Raw genomic sequence first — 16,942 nt, forward strand, 5'->3', positions numbered from 1 at the left:
AAAATATAACAGCAATTTAGTAATACCTCCCTTGGAAACTCCCTGAATCCAAAGTCACTGAATCACAAGTCACATACTTACCACCGTTTGCACTTACACTCTGGTCACACTCACTCAGGCAGAAGATTTAAAGAGATTTTTTTTCCCCTTCACAGCAAACCACCCTGCTGCTCAATGCACTTCCAAAAGGACTTGAGCCGCAACCAGCTGCCCCTTATAAACCCTTAATTATGAACCTCCACCCTTAATTAACCCCTTGGGAATATAGCTACACCTCAAGATTTAAATGCAATATAGTTAACCCTTAAAAACAGATAGTAAAATAAGAGATTAATCCTGTAGAAAGAAAAGCGCCCCAAATATTGAACAGGTAGAAAAACACTCAGCAATCCACAACACCATGCAGGACGCTTGGCATTTTCCACAGAACGCCAGGATTGGCAAATTCGCCACTGGCGCCCTCTGTTATTCACAGATGAAAGCAGGTTCACACTGAGCACATGTGACAGATGTGAAAAGAGTCTGGAGACGCCGTGGAGAGCGATCTGCTGCCTGCAACATCCTTCAGCATGACTGATTTGGCAGTGGCTCAGTAATAGTGTGGGGTGGCATTTCTTTGGAGGGCCGCACGGTGTTGGGCTGTGAGCACAACCCCCATCTGTGGACGTTGGGCACTCAGATCATCCTCAAGGAGTCGGTTTCTAACCGTTTGTGCAGACACGTGCACATTTGTGGCCTGCTAGAGGTCATTGAGCAGGGCTCTGGCAGTGCTCCTCTGTTCCTCCTTGCACAAAGGCTGATGTAGCGGTCCTACTGCTGGCTTGTTGCCCTCCTACGGCCCCCTCCACATCTCCTGGTGTACTGGCGTGTCTCCTGGTAGCGCCAGACACAGCAAACCTTCTTGCCACAGCTCACATCGATATGCCATCCTCAATGAGCTGCACTACCTGAGCCACTTGTGTGGGTTGTAGAGTCCGTCTCATGCTACCACGAGTGTGAAAGCACAACCAACATTCAAAAGTGACCAAAACATCAGCCAGAAAGCATTGGTACTGAGATGTGGTCTGTGGTACCCACCTGCAAAACCACTCCTTTATTGAGGGTGTCTTGATAATTGCCAATAATTTCCACCTGTTGTCTATTCCATTTGCACAAGAGCATGTGAAATTGATTGTCAAACAGTGTTGCTTCCTAAGTGGACAGTTTGATTTCACAGGTTTGATTTACTTGGAGTTATATTCTGTTGTTTAAGTGTTCCCTTTATTTTTTTGAGCAGTGTATATACAGGGTGGGCCATTTATATGGATACACCTAAATAAAATGGGAATGGTTGGTGATATCATCTTCCTGTTTGTCGCACATTATTATATGGGAGGGGGAAAACTTTTCATGATGAGTGGTGACCATGGCGGCCATTTTGAAGTTGGCCATTTTGGATCCAGCTTTATTTTTTTCGATGGGAAGAGGGTCGTGTGACACATCACACTTATTGAGAATTTCACAAGAAAAACAATGGTGTGCTTGATTTTAGCGTAATTTTATTCTTTCATGAGTTATTTACAAGTTTATGACCACTTATAAAATGTGTTCAAAGTGCTGTGTATTGTGTTGGATTGTCAATGCAACCCTCTTCTCCCACTCTTGACACACTGATAGCAACACCACAGAAGAAATGCTAGCACCGGCTTCCAGTATCTATTGTTTCAGATGCTGCACATCTCATATGATGCTATTAGTTAAATAACCCAGGGCAGCCAATAGCAGAGAGAGCTCAGCAGCCCCACCTAGTGGTAGGAATATATAATGCAGATATCAGGAGGATATAATCCTTGGTTGTATCTGCTGCTCCTATAGATCGTCTTCTCCTGGATATTTGCTCTCTGTCTCCAGGGCACAATGATAACCTGGCTGCTGCTCCTCCTCAGTCTCGGTAAGTCCTGATATTATCCGGAGCTTCTCAGGTGATGGGAATATAGCAGGGACTGATCTCCAGGCAGCTCCCTGATCCAGGGGAGGAATATTCCCTGTAACCTCCATCATTCCTGGTGAATGCAGCGCTCCGTGTCACACAAGGTGACGGGTGGATTTTATCTTCTAGGGTCGGTAGAAGGCCGCATAATCTAATTGCCGATCAAAACTTTCAACGATATGCTGAAGGAAACGATGAACCAAGACCTGATAGATGCTCTTCCTTATGGCTGCTTATGTGTATCATCTGCAAGTAATCAGAATGTGGAGCACATCGAAAGGTAAGTGAAAATCTACAGTACAAGACGTGACCTGCAGTCCTATGTAACACCACAGATAACACACAGAGTTATCACTGTGCTACATGTGGTGTTATATAGGACTGCAGGTGACATCTACTACATTATCTGTACTCAGAGTTATCATTGTGCTATATGTGGTGTTACATAGGACTGCAGGTGACATCTACTACATTATCTGTACTCAGAGAGTTATCATTGTGCTATATGTGGTGTTACATAGGACTGCAGGTGACATCTACTTCATTATCTGTACTCAGAGATTTTTCACTGTGTTATCTGTGGGGTTACATAGGACTGCAGGTGACATTAACTACATTATCAGTACTCAGAGATTTATCACTGTGTTATTTGTGGTGTTACATAGGACTGCAGGTGACATCAGGTGCACTCTTGCACGTTCACCATCCCCATACCTGAGCTCCTCCATCTCCAGCGCTGCTCACCATTGTTCTTTTGCTACTTTTGCATTCTCGGCTTTGTTTTTTGTTCTCCCTTTAGTGATGTCGCCTTCTTCTTCTTCTTCTTCTTCCCCCCTTCTTCTTCTTTTTCTTTTATCATTTATTCCCATTCTACATATCTTATTACAATCTGTTGATTCCATGTAATACAGATTTCTGTGATTGTCGTTATCTTCGTATTTATATTACCTGGCGTCTTATTACCTTTTGTAGGTGAATTCTTATTTTCTCTTACCTAGCAGTAGACATAATTATTGGTCCTCAGCCATAATATATTCTTTATTTATGCCGTTGTAGATTAGTGGTTGTTTTACCCTTGTACAGCTACAAAGATAGTTTAAAAAAAAGTAGGTTAGAAAACAATAACTGAAAAATTGCCCGGTCAAGAAAGGGTTATTAGTTCGGGTCTTCTCCTACAGACCAACAGGATTTTTTTTTCTTTTTTGCCTCCAGGGCTCAGGTGTTATTGATGACATTATGGTTTCGCCCCCGTGACATTACTCTCTTGTTTCCTCAGGTGCTGTGCTCTAAGTAAATGTTGCCGTGAAGCTATTGGCTATTTCTGTTTTACAGGATTTTCGAGATACACTTTCACATACAGTAACGGGATCATCCGTTGTGGTAAGTGCACAGTTCTCTTTCGGTCAAGATACAAGCTGACGGTGTGAGATACGAGTGTAACAAACCCTCAGCTGTGATTACAATTAAAATTTCGATGGAACAAAAAAGTTCTAGTTCATTCACTTCATTCTAGAAACATTAAACTTGTATGGAAGCTTTAAGCATAATGGCCCTGATTCATCAAATCTGATGTTTCTTTGCCAGTTATGATCCCGGATGCGCTGGAGTAAGAATCTCCCATCTCCTGAAAAAGCGTGCAGCTCACAGTGAATCTGGTGCATTGTTCAGATCTATGCCCTAGTCATGGATCAAAAATTATTTCTATATGACTTTATGCCATTTTCCTGCTATATATTATAATGAGTTTGTCGCGTTTTGCTTGGCTACGCCCTCAGCTAAGCTCCACCCACTTTTCAAAAGTTGGAAAAACGGCAGAAGTTGCAAAATTTCAGTTTGCGTGGCAGAAAAGAAAAGAACTATATAATGACAAGCACATTCATAAATATTGTGGTGTAATGACCACTGTGTCCACGAGGGGGCGCTGTGTGGATGTCCCAAGAGTGTGAGTGGTTGAAGAGCCATTATGTATCTCAAGGTGGGTGACCTTGAGATAGAGACATATGTATGTTTATGAATGCTATTGTAAAGTATATATGTCTGTGTGAAGGACCTGTGGTGAGGTCATAGTCATGTGACCCGGTGGGCGTGGCTATGGACCATATAATGTGGCCAGGTTAGGTCACATGGAGTGAATGCTGGGACCTGATTGGTCCAGTTTGGAAGGTCCCGTGAGGAGAAGGATCTCCTCACTAACAGCAGCCTGTGGAGCGGCTGTGTGTGTAATGGCGGCCAGTATCTCAGAGTCCCTGAGGAGTGAGTGGACTTCTGCGGCCTGGAGAAACAGCCATATGGGAACCCTGACGTGGGTGAGATAACCCTGGGGCTAAATAGCCTGTATAATGGACGCTCTCCTGTAATGCTGTGTATATTGCTGCTGGAGGTTTATGAAGGATGAATAAACCTCATAGACTATGATTTGTTGGAAAATCCTGTGCCGGATGTGTTTTTTATCGCTGCAAGCGAGTGTCCCCCAACCCTGAATGACAGCGCTACCTCACAATATACAAAATAGACACAATATTTAATGGCAAAAAGAGACATACATTTAAAAAGAAGTAAAACCATACAATGGTCCCAGTCCTAACACTGTACACAAATATTTGTGCAATGTGCAAAATCAACTCCTGTGATGTTCCACAGGGACACATGATAGCATAAAGCACATGTGTGGTTTTGCAGTTGATATAACATTATAAATGGTGTTGTGTCGAAGACCGTGGTTTTACAAAAGTATCCTGTGTAGGATGCATTTACTGGCAAATATTGCAGTCTCCACAAGGAAAGGAGCCCCTCAGTTCAAATTGGCCGCAGGCCTTGAGTAATGGCTCCTAGTGAGGATGTCCTGAAAATTGGGGGCCCTTCTTGCTATAAGCAAAGGTAGATCACCCACAATGGTGGTGGTTTGAAGATCAGTTGTAAGAATCTTCCAATGTTTTTGTAAGACCTGTCTCACTTGTGTCCATTGTGTGTTGTAATTGGTGATAACCCGAAGCTGGAGATCCTGCGGCCTGCAGTTGGTGGTCAGCAACAAATCCTGTGTTACTTGTCACGTTCATAGGCTGATTAAATGTATTTTCTAGGGTATCCCCTCCTCCTGAATCTCTCCATGAGCTCTTGTGCAGTTTCTTCTTGTTCTCAAAAATTATCCTATGGGGACCTCTTTTTTTTGTGTGCAGCGGATGAAAACTATGGTACTCCAAGAGACTCCAGGTCATATGTAGGACAAAGCTCACAACATATGTTAAAGCAACCATAGTGCTTGTCTCACCCACCAAACATCAGGTGACAGCATCTCATTAATTATGAACAAGCGGAAAGCAAAAAAAAAATTGCAAAAGAAAGATCATTAAATACAAATAAAAAAAGAAATCACAAAAACACAGCCATGTCGATTTTGTCATTGAAACCTGATGGGTCTTGAGCACGAGTCCGAATAATCCATCTAGCCTCCTTTCTTAATAATAATTTATTTAGGTCACCTGCTTGAGCAGGCATTTTAACTGTTTCAATCCCTGCGAACCGTAAAACTTCAGGATTGCCTGCATGTTTTTTTCTTATATGTTCAATTAGTCTCGGGACCCCTTTACCCGAGGTGATGGAGTTAAAGTTCTCAAGGAAGCGTACAAATATGGGACGGATAGTCTTTCCGATATAATGAAAACGACAAGGACAAAAAACAACGTGTACAATGTAATTTATGCGTCAGGTTATAAAATCTTGGACTTTATGTGAAATACCTCCCATCTGTAAATATTTAGTAGTAAGATGGAAGGAACAGAAAGAACAATTTCCGCATTTATGATTACTTACAGGCATGTTTTTTTGCAACCAATTATTAGATCCAGTTTTAACACGATTGCGAACTAGAATATCTTTTATATTCTTTGTCCTCCGATATGTAACAAGCAGGCCCCTGGACACTATATCCGCAATTTCTTTTTCTCCCTCTAGCAAATGCCAATTCTTGTTGATCGCAGATCTAATTTGACTATCCATAGGACCAAATCTAAAATTAAAAATAAATCTTTTTTTCTTTTTTATTCTGTTGTACCCGGGGTTTCCTTTCATATGAAACAATAGGACAGTCCTCAACCCTCTTTAATGCCATGTCAAAAACAGATTTGGGATAACCCCTGTCTGAAAAACGTTTATAGAGGTCCATAGATTGTTCCTTAAACCTGATGGGGTCATTATTAATCCTTTGGCTGTAAGGTAGGGATTTTTTCAAGAACAGCGGATGAGAGCTGTCAAACTGCAGCAGTGAATTTGTGGAAGTTGGTTTACGATATACTTCTGTTCGCACAATCTGTCCTTGTGCAAAAAATATCCTTTATTGTGGCATCATGTTACCAACAGCAGGCAGATAAAATGATGGAGCAAATACAGACAACCGTTCGTTTCGCGCTTAATTAATGAGATGCTGTCACCTGATGTTTGGTGGTTGGGATAAGGGCAATGGTTGCTTTTAAATATGTTGTGAGCTTTGTCCTACATATGACCTGTTGAAGCGCAATGTAAGCGCAAAACGATCGTCGTCTGTATTTTCTCCATTGTTTTATCTGCCTGCTGTGTAACATGATGCCACAATAAAGGATATTTTTTGCACGGAACGTATTGTGCCTATCCGCTTTCTTCTCTATGGATACACAGATTTTTTTCCTTGGAAGTGGCACCCGTATTCCTTAATGTGTGTGCAGCTTCATTAACCGGAGGTCATACAGCTGTGCCTTTGTCCTGCTTGTTTTCTTCTATGGTATGTACTCCAAGAGACTGTTCGTTGCGTTGGGTTTACGATACAGGTTAGTCACCAAATGACCATCGTGTACTGAGAGAGTGAGATACAAAAAGATTGCTGAAATGGGAGACATGGAATTGGTAAGAAGTACGTTCAGAGAGTTCTGATTCAAAGATTCTGAAAACATAGAACATTCTTGTTGCGTACCTAGCCAGGCAAAAAAGATGTCGTCGACATAACGAAGCCAGTGTCGAATCTTGTCCTTAAACCACCATGAGTAGTAAACCACCACAGACTCCAACCATCCCAAGAATAGGTTCACAAAGGCTGCATGCATCGGGCCCCAATGGCCACTCCTGAGGTCTGCAGACAGAATGACCTTTCGGATAAGAAATAATTGTGTCTCAGGACAAAATCAAGATGATCTTTAACAAAGTAATCATGCATTCTGTCGTAATTCAGTTGTTGATCAATAAAGTAAGTGACTGCTCTCATACCATCAGAATAGTTGATGTTGGAGTATAAAGACTCAACGTCACACGTGACCAAAAGTGCCTGAGCAGAAAAAGTGATGTTACAAGTCTTAGCGAAATATGATTTATCTTTCACAAATGAGGGAAGCTGCATGACCTGCAGTTGCAAAAAGAAGTCCTCATATGTACTGGCCTTTTCACATAAGCTGCCAATCCTGGACACCATGGGGTGGCCTGGAGGTTTGGAGATGTTGTTATGCACTTTGGATAGCATATACAGTTGTGGCCAAAAGTATTGACGTTGAAATCTCTTGTCCATTTTTCTTTTCCGTCCACATCTAGGGTGGTTAGCCACAGTGTCATGGGCTTTAAACTTCTTGATGACACTGCGCACGGTAGACACAGGAACATTCAGGTCTTTGGAGATGGACTTGTAGCCTTGAGATTGCTCATGCTTCCTCACAATTTGGTTTCTCAAGTCCTCAGACAGTTCTTTGGTCTTCTTTCTTTTCTCCATGCTCAATGTGGTACACACAAGGACACAGGACAGAGGTTGAGTCAACTTTAATCCATGTCAACTGGCTGCAAGTGTGATTTAGTTATTGCTAACACCTGTTAGGTGCCACAGGTAAGTTACAGGTGCTGTTAATTACACAAATTAGAGAAGCATCACATGATTTTTCGAATAGTGCCAATACTTTTGTCCACCCTCTTTTTTATGTTTGGTATGGAATTATATCCAATTTGGCTTTAGGACAATTCTTTTTGTGTTTTTTCATTTAAGACAAATTAAATGAAGATAATAATACCAAAGAATTTGTGTTTGCAATCATTTTCAGGAAGAAACTGAGTATTATCTGACAGAATTGCAGGGGTGTCAATACTTTTGGCCACAACTGTAGAACTCAGATATTGCCAGATGTTCTACCCATATAAACTTCCTCTCTCTGACATTTACGATGCCCATGTCACATGTCCGATCTAATAGGCCCCTGAGTTTGATGGAGAAAGATCCAGTGAGGTCTGAGGGGAGTCTACGGTAGAACGTAGGGTCATCAAGCTCTCTGTAGGCCTCCTCCAGGTACATTTTCCCCCTTGTCAGCTTCCTTTATAAGAAAAGTGTTACTATTTTTAAGGCTCAGAACGGCTTGCTTTTCTGAGGTACTTAGGTTCCAATGATGATTTGAGTACGATGGTAACTGAAGTATATCGTTCTTCAACAACTCAAAGAAAATTCAGATCTCCAGAACCAAGGACAAGGGCTGTATCAGACTCATTTTCTCTCAGTAGCTCAACTAGATTGCAGAAAACTTGTCGGTCTGTCTCATCCAGTGTTTTAATCATATCTGGTTTTCTGTAAAGAACTTGAAGGACCATGTTGCGCTTCATGTTATATCGTTGCCATCCGCTTCTCTAATTATGCAGTAACAACAGTCTGCTTCTGGTGCAAAGCACATTTACCAGGTTAGTGAAGAGACGTCAGCCCTTACTGACATGATGCATCATGTCCTTGCTTCTGATTCAGCATAGCGGCCTCACGATCACCACTGGTATGTGATTACATCTAACTATACTTGTTTTTAGGCTTTGACTGGCTACAGGGACTATAGTACTCCTGACAAAGCCATGCTTGACACAGCGAAATCTGTGGGGCCATGTCCCTGGTCCTATTATGCTCTCTTGCTCCACCTAACAGACTGAACATTAAGCATCTCCCACTCACACACCACCTCCTCACCTCTCCCCCTATATGTCGGAGTCCTGCAAGGTTCAGTCCTATGACCCCTGATCTTCTCCATTTACACCTTTGACCTGGGTCAGCTCATAGAATCTCACGGCTTGCAGTATCACCTCCATGCTGATGACACACAGATCTACATCTGATCCCGATATCACCTCCTTACTAACCAGAATCCAACAATGTCTGTCTGCTATTTCATGCTTCTTCTCCGCTAGCTTTCTATATCTTAATATGTACTGTGAGAATCATGTGGGAATAGTGGATGAGGGCAGGTATATCTCGCCCAGATTCCTTTCCTATGTGGCCTAGTCTGGTCAGTATCGCACCTGCTTGCTAATGAATAATGGGAGGTGGATATAAAAGGATGCCAGGTGGTTGTGTGAGGGTCTCAGCCTGGGAACACAGAGAGCCTGTCTGTGTGAGAGACACACGTGAGTGGAAGCAGTGCCCACTGCAACTGTGGTTTGGCTGGACGGGAGAAGCCCGCCAGTTGGTAGTTAGGTTGTCCATTGTTTAGTTAGTGCTGGACAGGCAAGGATTTGTTTTATGTTTTATTTCCTTTTGCATTGCTTTCACTGTTAATAAACCTGACCCAGGGTCAGTTACACCCGAGTCCCAGCTCTGCGCCTGAGTTTCATGCTGAACGCACGTGACCTTTGACCCCAGCAAAGGCGATCCCGGAGTGTTTTATCACATTGTGGTGGAGAACGCGGGCATCATGTTGCAAGCATGAGCATGGAGGACGTGGTGAAAGCGCTGGTACAGTCCACCGCCGTCCAGCAAGAAGCTAATCGGGTGATGATGGCCCAGCTGAAGGAGTTGGTGGACATGACAGCTACCGATCATTCGCTTCTCCAGCAGGTGGCGCAGCACCTGGCAAGCCTACATGAGGTTAACCTGCAAGCCGAGTCGAGAGTGATTCACGTGAGTCGGTACTGGCAGAAGATGACGACCGAAGATGACGTTGAGGCATACCTGACCACGTTTGAACGGACGGCGGTACGAGAAAAATGGCCGAAGGCACGATGGGCCGGCCTGATTGCCCCGTTTCTTTCCGGTGAGGCCCAAAAGGCTTATTATGACTTAGAGCCTGAAGCTGCGCAGGACTTTGACAAACTGAAAGCCGAGATCTTGGCCCGGCTGGGAGTGACGACCGCTGTCCGTGCACAGAGAGTGCATCAATGGACTTATCAGCCGGATAAACCACCGCGGTCACAGATGTTCGACCTGATCCACGTGACGAAGAAGTGGCTACAACCCGAGGTGCTGACAGCGCCAGAGATAATCCAGAGAGTCGTCATGGACAAGTACCTGAGAGCTCTACCGCCAGCCCTGAGGAAGTGGGTAAGCCATGGAAATCCTACGACGGCAGATCAACTGGTGGATCTGGTTGAACGTTACTCCGTGGCGGAAGGACTCCGAGACGACGCTACCCCACCTCGTTCTTCATCATCTCCACGTGGAACCGGTAAGACTGTTCCAGGGAGTAGGGGAGATGGAAAAATCCCTAAGACAGTGGGGGAGGAAAACGGGACTGCCCGCACTGCGAGGCCGAGAGTAACGAACTATGGTCTAAGCAAGGGGCCCGTTAGGTGTTTCCGCTGCCAAGAGATGGGACATATTGCTGCGAACTGTCCGGTCACTACTGAACCCATGCAGTGCGACGTCACAGACTCTAAAAACCGCATGTCTATGGTTGCACGGGTAGTGAGTGTGCATGCCGGTCAAAAGGATGCGGAAAAACACTTGTGTGATTTAACTGTTGATGGCAAAAATGTGGTGGCATTGTTAGACTCGGGAAGTGTGGTGACTCTGGTGAAGGCCAGTCTGGTGTCAGCCCCGACTGGACCATCAGACAAATTTTCTGTAACGTGTGTGCATGGAGACACCTGTTCATACCTCACCACGGTCATATGCATTACTACTTCCTATGGGTCTGTGCAACATAAAGTGGGACTCGTCCCGGCGTTATTGCATGATGTTATCCTGGGCCGGGATTTTCCCCACTTCTGGCAATTGTGGGAGAATCAGTTGATGCCCTTGGGTAATCGTGTACATGATTCTTCTCCCAGGGCGCGTGGGGGTCCCGAGCCCCTGGAAGAGGTCTCCCTGGAAGACTCGGGGGAAGAGTCTGCGGGAAATGACCTGCAGTTCCCGTTTTCAGTCATGGCGGGTGATACGGAGGAGACCGGGGAAGAGGAGGAGGCCGACAGCCGTCCACCTCCCCGTTTGCCGGATTTAGAAGTTCAGAAAGATGACTTCCAAAGCGAGCAAATAAAGGATCCTACCCTTTCTCAGGCTAGGACAAATGTAAAAGTGATAAACGGGGTACCCGTAGAACCTGGCTCTAGGCTGGCATATCCTTACATGGTTCTGGAGAATGATTTACTCTATCAGATAGAGAAAAAGGGGGAAGGTACGTTGCAACTATTATTCGTGCCAAAACCCTACCGGTGGCAGGTGCTGGACCTGGCCCACGGACATGTGATGGGAGGTCACCTGGGAGTCCAGAAAACCACCGAAAGGATATTACACTGTTTTGTTTGGCCAGGCATGCATCACGATATTCGTGTATATTGTGAGTCTTGTCCTGACTGCCAAGCCTCTGCACCTAAGCCCCGGTTCTGTAGCCCTTTGGTACCCCTACCTATTATTGAAGTCCCGTTTGAGAGGATTGGGATGGATTTAGTTGGACCCCTTCCACGGTCTGCACGTGGACACCAACATATCCTGGTCATCTTGGATTATGCCACTCGTTACCCGGAGGCCATCCCTTTGCGTAACACGGCCACCAAGACGATTGCCAAGGAACTGGTGCATGTGTTTAGTCGGGTCGGTATACCAAAACAGATACTCACCGACCAGGGGACCCCCTTTATGTCCAGGGTAATGAAGGAGCTCTGCCGATTGTTACAAATCGAACCGTTACGCACATCCGTGTATCATCCTCAAACAGACAGGTTGGTCGAACGGTTCAATAAAACTCTGAAGCAGATGCTGAGAAAGGTGATAGACAAGGATGGGAAGAACTGGGACTATTTACTTCCGTATTTGCTTTTTGCCATCAGGGAAGTACCCCAGTCTTCCACGGGATTCTCGCCTTTCGAGTTATTGTACGCCCGACGTCCTCGCGGACTGTTAGACGTTGCAAAAGAAACCTGGGAGGGTCAGGTCACTCCGTTTAAAACGGTGATAGATCACGTCACACAAATGCAGGACCGTATTGCGGCTGTTATGCCTATAGTCAAAGAACACATGATGCAGGCTCAAGGAGCCCAAAAAAGAATCTATGATAGGGGCGCCAAGATCCGTACGTTTGCACTCGGAGATAGGGTGTTGATCCTGGTCCCCACGGTGGACAGTAAGTTCCTGGCAAAGGGGCAGGGCCCCTTTGAGATTAAGGAAAGAGTTGGTGAAGTAAACTACAAAGTATACCAGGCAGGTAAGCGGAAATCTGAACAGATTTATCATGTAAATCTGATAAAACCCTGGAAAGATCGGTCTGCCTTGTCAGCGGAGCTGGCCCGTCCCGTCTGCTCGCATACCGTACCGGAGGTACGGGTTGCAGAGACTCTCTCGGAGCGGCAAAAGACTGAGGTCAGGCAGTTTCTACTTCACAACCAAAAGTTTTTCTCAGAAAAACCCGGGCAGACTACGCTAATGAAACATGACATCGTAACAGAACCTGGTGTCACAGTTCACGTAAAGCCCTACCGAATCCCGGAAGCGCGCCGTGAAGCCGTTTCCCGAGAAGTGAAGGCAATGTTAGAGTTAGGTGTCATTGAGGAATCGCACAGTGCTTGGTCCAGCCCGATTGTGCTAATTCCTAAACCGGACGGCACCATCCGGTTCTGCAATGACTTCAGGAAACTGAATGCGGTCTCAAAATTTGATGCCTACCCTATGCCCCGGGTCGACGAGTTAATAGATCGGTTAGGAAAAGCCCGGTATATTACGACCCTAGACCTAACAAACGGGTATTGGCAGATCCCTCTCGCGGAGGCTGCCAGAGAAAAGACTGCATTTGCTACCCCAGAAGGTCTATTTCAGTATGTGTATATGCCGTTTGGACTGCACGGAGCACCGGCGACCTTCCAGAGACTGATGGATCGAGTCCTGAGGCCGCATAGGCAGTACGCTTCGGCCTATTTGGACGACATTGTCATTTACAGCTTGGACTGGGAGACTCATCTCCAGCAAGTACAAGCTGTGATTGACGACCTGTGGGAGGCAGGTCTAACCGCGAACCCCAAGAAATGTCACATCGGGCTAGAAGAAGCCCGGTATTTGGGGTATGTAATTGGGAGGGGTGTTGTTAAACCCCAGGTTGATAAGATTCAGGCGGTTCAGGACTGGCCACAACCTGTCAACAAGAAGCAGGTGCAAGCCTTCCTGGGGATCGCCGGCTATTATCGCCGGTTCATACCCAATTTTGCAGCCATTGCTACCCCCCTGACAGATCTTACAAAAGGGAAAGACTCTGTCATGATTAAATGGAGTTTAGCGGCTGAAGAAGCCTTCCATAGCCTAAAACGGGCACTTTGCTCTCAGCCCGTACTGGTGGCTCCGGACTTCCGCAGCGAGTTTGTGGTACAAACGGATGCCTCTGATACCGGTATCGGGGCAGTACTCTCACAAGTGAGGGACGTAGTGGAACACCCAGTCCTCTATCTCAGCAGGAAGCTGAATAAACACGAGCAAAGGTATGCAGTCGTAGAAAAAGAGTGCCTCGCCATTAAGTGGGCTCTAGAGGCCCTCAAATATTACCTGGTGGGCCGAAAGTTCAGGCTGATCACGGACCATGCCCCTCTCAAGTGGATGCACTTGAACAAGGAACGGAATAGCCGGGTGACCCGGTGGTTCCTTGCCCTGCAGGCCTACACTTTTACGGTGGAGCACCGCCCAGGGGTACAGATGGGAAATGCAGATGCCCTGTCCCGAGTGCACTGTTTGGCGGGTGTCATTGCTCGACCGGAGAGGTCTGAGCAGAGGGGGGGATATGTGAGAATCATGTGGGAATAGTGGATGAGGGCAGGTATATCTCGCCCAGATTCCTTTCCTATGTGGCCTAGTCTGGTCAGTATCGCACCTGCTTGCTAATGAATAATGGGAGGTGGATATAAAAGGATGCCAGGTGGTTGTGTGAGGGTCTCAGCCTGGGAACACAGAGAGCCTGTCTGTGTGAGAGACACACGTGAGTGGAAGCAGTGCCCACTGCATCTGTGGTTTGGCTGGACGGGAGAAGCCCACCAGTTGGTAGTTAGGTTGTCCATTGTTTAGTTAGTGCCGGACAGGCAAGGATTTGTTTTATGTTTTATTTCCTTTTGCATTGCTTTCACTGTTAATAAACCTGACTCAGGGTCAGTTACACCCGAGTCCCAACTCTGCGCCTGAGTTTCATGCTGAACGCACGTGACCTTTGACCCCAGCAAAGGCGATCCCGGAGTGTTTTATCACAGTACAAAACAGAATTCATCATCTTTTCCTCATCTCACTTGATCCCCCTAACAGACCACCTATCCATCATATTCAATGTCTGCTCACTCTCCCTAATCCCACGAGCTTGCTGCTTTGGGGTAACTCTTGACACTGATCTCGCCTTCGAACCACATTTCCAAGCCCTTTCCACTTCCTACCGACTTTAACTCAAAAATATTTCCCGGATCCGTACATTTCTGCACGAAGACTCTTCAAAAACTCTAGTGCAAGCCATCATCATCTTCCGCCTTGACTACTGCAACCTCCTGCTCTGTGGCCTCCCTTCTAGCACACTCGCGCCCCTCCAATCTATTCAAAACTCTGCTGCCCGACTAATCCACTTGTCTCCCCTCTGTCAATCCCTTCACTAGCTCCCCGTTACCCAGAGACTCCAATTCAAAACCCTAACCATGACATACAAAGCTGTCCACAACCTGTCTCCTCCATACATCTGTGACCTCGTATCTCGGTACTTACATGCACGCAACCTCCAATCCTCACAAGATCTCCTTCTCTACTCCCCTCTTCCCACAATCGCATACAAGATTTCTCCCGCACATCACCCCTACTCTGGAACTCTCTACCCCAACATAGAGCGTTAAGACTTGGACCATTGTATGGCTTTACTTGTTTTTATATGTGTCTCTTTTTGCCAATAAACATTGTGTATATTTATGAGTGTGCTCGTCATTAAGTAGTTCTTTTCTTTTCTCTTTATTTTCTATCACGCATCTTTGATTAACTACTAGATGTAGCACCTATATCTGCACTGGGTATATTGATTGGAGTGCGCCCTACTACTTGTGCAAAATTTCAGTTTTACGCCACATTCAGGGGGTAGACTAACTAATTGTTTGAAATTCTATTAGAAAGATATAGAAGGACCGAATTCAGAATTGGCAGCCATTAAACTTTTTACACTGAGCAAAAAGTCTCTTTATCACGGCTGCGTTCTTTTATAAACCTTCTTTCATTCTTCTCCCATAAAGTAGAAATTCACATTCAGCACCATTCACTATTAAATCGGATTATAGTTCTGCCAAGGAGATAACAGCAGTGGCAGTGCTCAGTATATTGATAGAGCATGTAGAAATTCAGAGAAACACAGAAGATGCGGCAATCACAAAATCATATGAGCTACATGGTAAAAACTGAGTGACGGCCATTTCGCATTCACTCACGCTTCATCTAAGGCTGTATCGTCTTCTATTTTTCTATGGACTTCTTTTATTATCACAGATCCTTCATCTTATATCTCAGGCACAGATCGTTCATAATGATAAATGATGGATGTTTCTGTTATACCCACAGGTGAGATTCCGGATATAAACCATTGTGCCAGACAAACCTGTGAGTGCGACCGGAAAACTGTGATGTGTTTAATGAACCCTGAGAATTCAGAAGCAAACTCAGAAGTTGAAAAAAAGTGTTATAGGAAATTTAAAACCTGCTTTCAGCCATCAGAGATAAAGAAGTTGCTGTTCGGAACAAAATAAATATCAATCTATGAGAACTTTACATTTGTATTCAGTCAATTAATTGTTATTAGAAACCGAGGACACAACAAAGAAGACCGAGAGAGCACCGAAATGGGATGATATTCAGCACCTCAATTCTGCTGGTGCAGTCACTGTGTACATACATTACATTACTGATCCTGAGTTACATCCTGTAATATACTCCACAGCTGCACTCACTATTCTGCTGGTTCAGTCACAGCGTAAATACATTTCATTACTGGTCCTGAGTTACATCATGGATTATACTCCAGAGCTGCACTCACTATTGTGCTGGTGCAGTCACAGCGTACATACACTACAACTAGGGATGAGAGACTTTGCCTTTTTTTGGGTCGAGTCGGGTTTCATGAAACCAGACTTTCTCAAAAGTCAGGTCGAACGCAATCGGCCAATTATCGTGAAAAGTCGAAGGCCGACTGAAACACGAAACCCAATGCAAGTCAATGGGGAACCAAGGTCGGCAGGGAGTGGAGGACAGGAAACACACCTACAGTGCCCATTTTAATGCCCAAAACATCAATTCTTATTACTTAAGCTTGTCAACCTTAATTTACTTTATAATAATAGTTAGGCATTGAAAACTGGGGGTTATTTGGCTAAAGTTGTGGTGGGGTAGGGCTGGCTTCAGATTTTCGTGGGCCCTGGGCCAAAGAATGTCACTGGGCTCCTTTAACACATGCCACAATTCATGATCCTCTGATACGGCAAAGAAATAGCGGTATAGTACATAAAATACTTCACTTCTTACATCTCGTGACTGATATCCATTTTAATTTCTCCAATAGCTCCAAAAACGGACAGTATATTACTCCATACAGTATAATGGCCACCGCATAGTGTGCCATACAGAGTAATGAGGCCCATATATTTCTCCATACAGAATCATTGGTCCCATATAATGTTCCATACAGTATATGATGAGCTCCACATAATGCTACAGTATATGTTGGTCCCCATGGATGAAGCTCCAATGTCTTATGGGCCCAAATAATGCTCCATATATAATGGGCCCCATTTCTAATGCTC

General features: G+C 45.0%; 1 protein-coding gene across 2 annotated transcripts; it reads left to right on the plus strand.

The window, feature by feature from the left end:
* The first annotated feature begins 1,786 nt into the window (after positions 1–1,786).
* Positions 1,787–15,914, plus strand: LOC141085172 (acidic phospholipase A2-like). Of its 2 annotated transcripts, none has more exons than XM_073570372.1 (4): positions 1,787–1,930; positions 2,099–2,249; positions 3,246–3,349; positions 15,708–15,914. In XM_073570372.1, exons 2-4 carry the CDS (start codon positions 2,149–2,151, stop codon positions 15,890–15,892), a joined length of 390 nt encoding a protein of 129 aa, XP_073426473.1. In that variant the 5' UTR covers positions 1,787–1,930; positions 2,099–2,148; the 3' UTR covers positions 15,893–15,914. The 2 variants fall into 2 exon arrangements, with proteins under 2 accessions (XP_073426473.1, XP_073426474.1); XM_073570373.1 differs by having other exon boundaries at positions 3,302–3,349.
* The last annotated feature ends 1,028 nt before the right edge of the window (positions 15,915–16,942 follow it).

The sequence above is a fragment of the Dendrobates tinctorius genome, unplaced genomic scaffold (assembly GCF_039654945.1).
Source record: "Dendrobates tinctorius isolate UK_male_01 unplaced genomic scaffold, ASM3965494v1 ptg000028l, whole genome shotgun sequence".
Taxonomy (NCBI): Eukaryota; Metazoa; Chordata; class Amphibia; order Anura; family Dendrobatidae; genus Dendrobates; species Dendrobates tinctorius.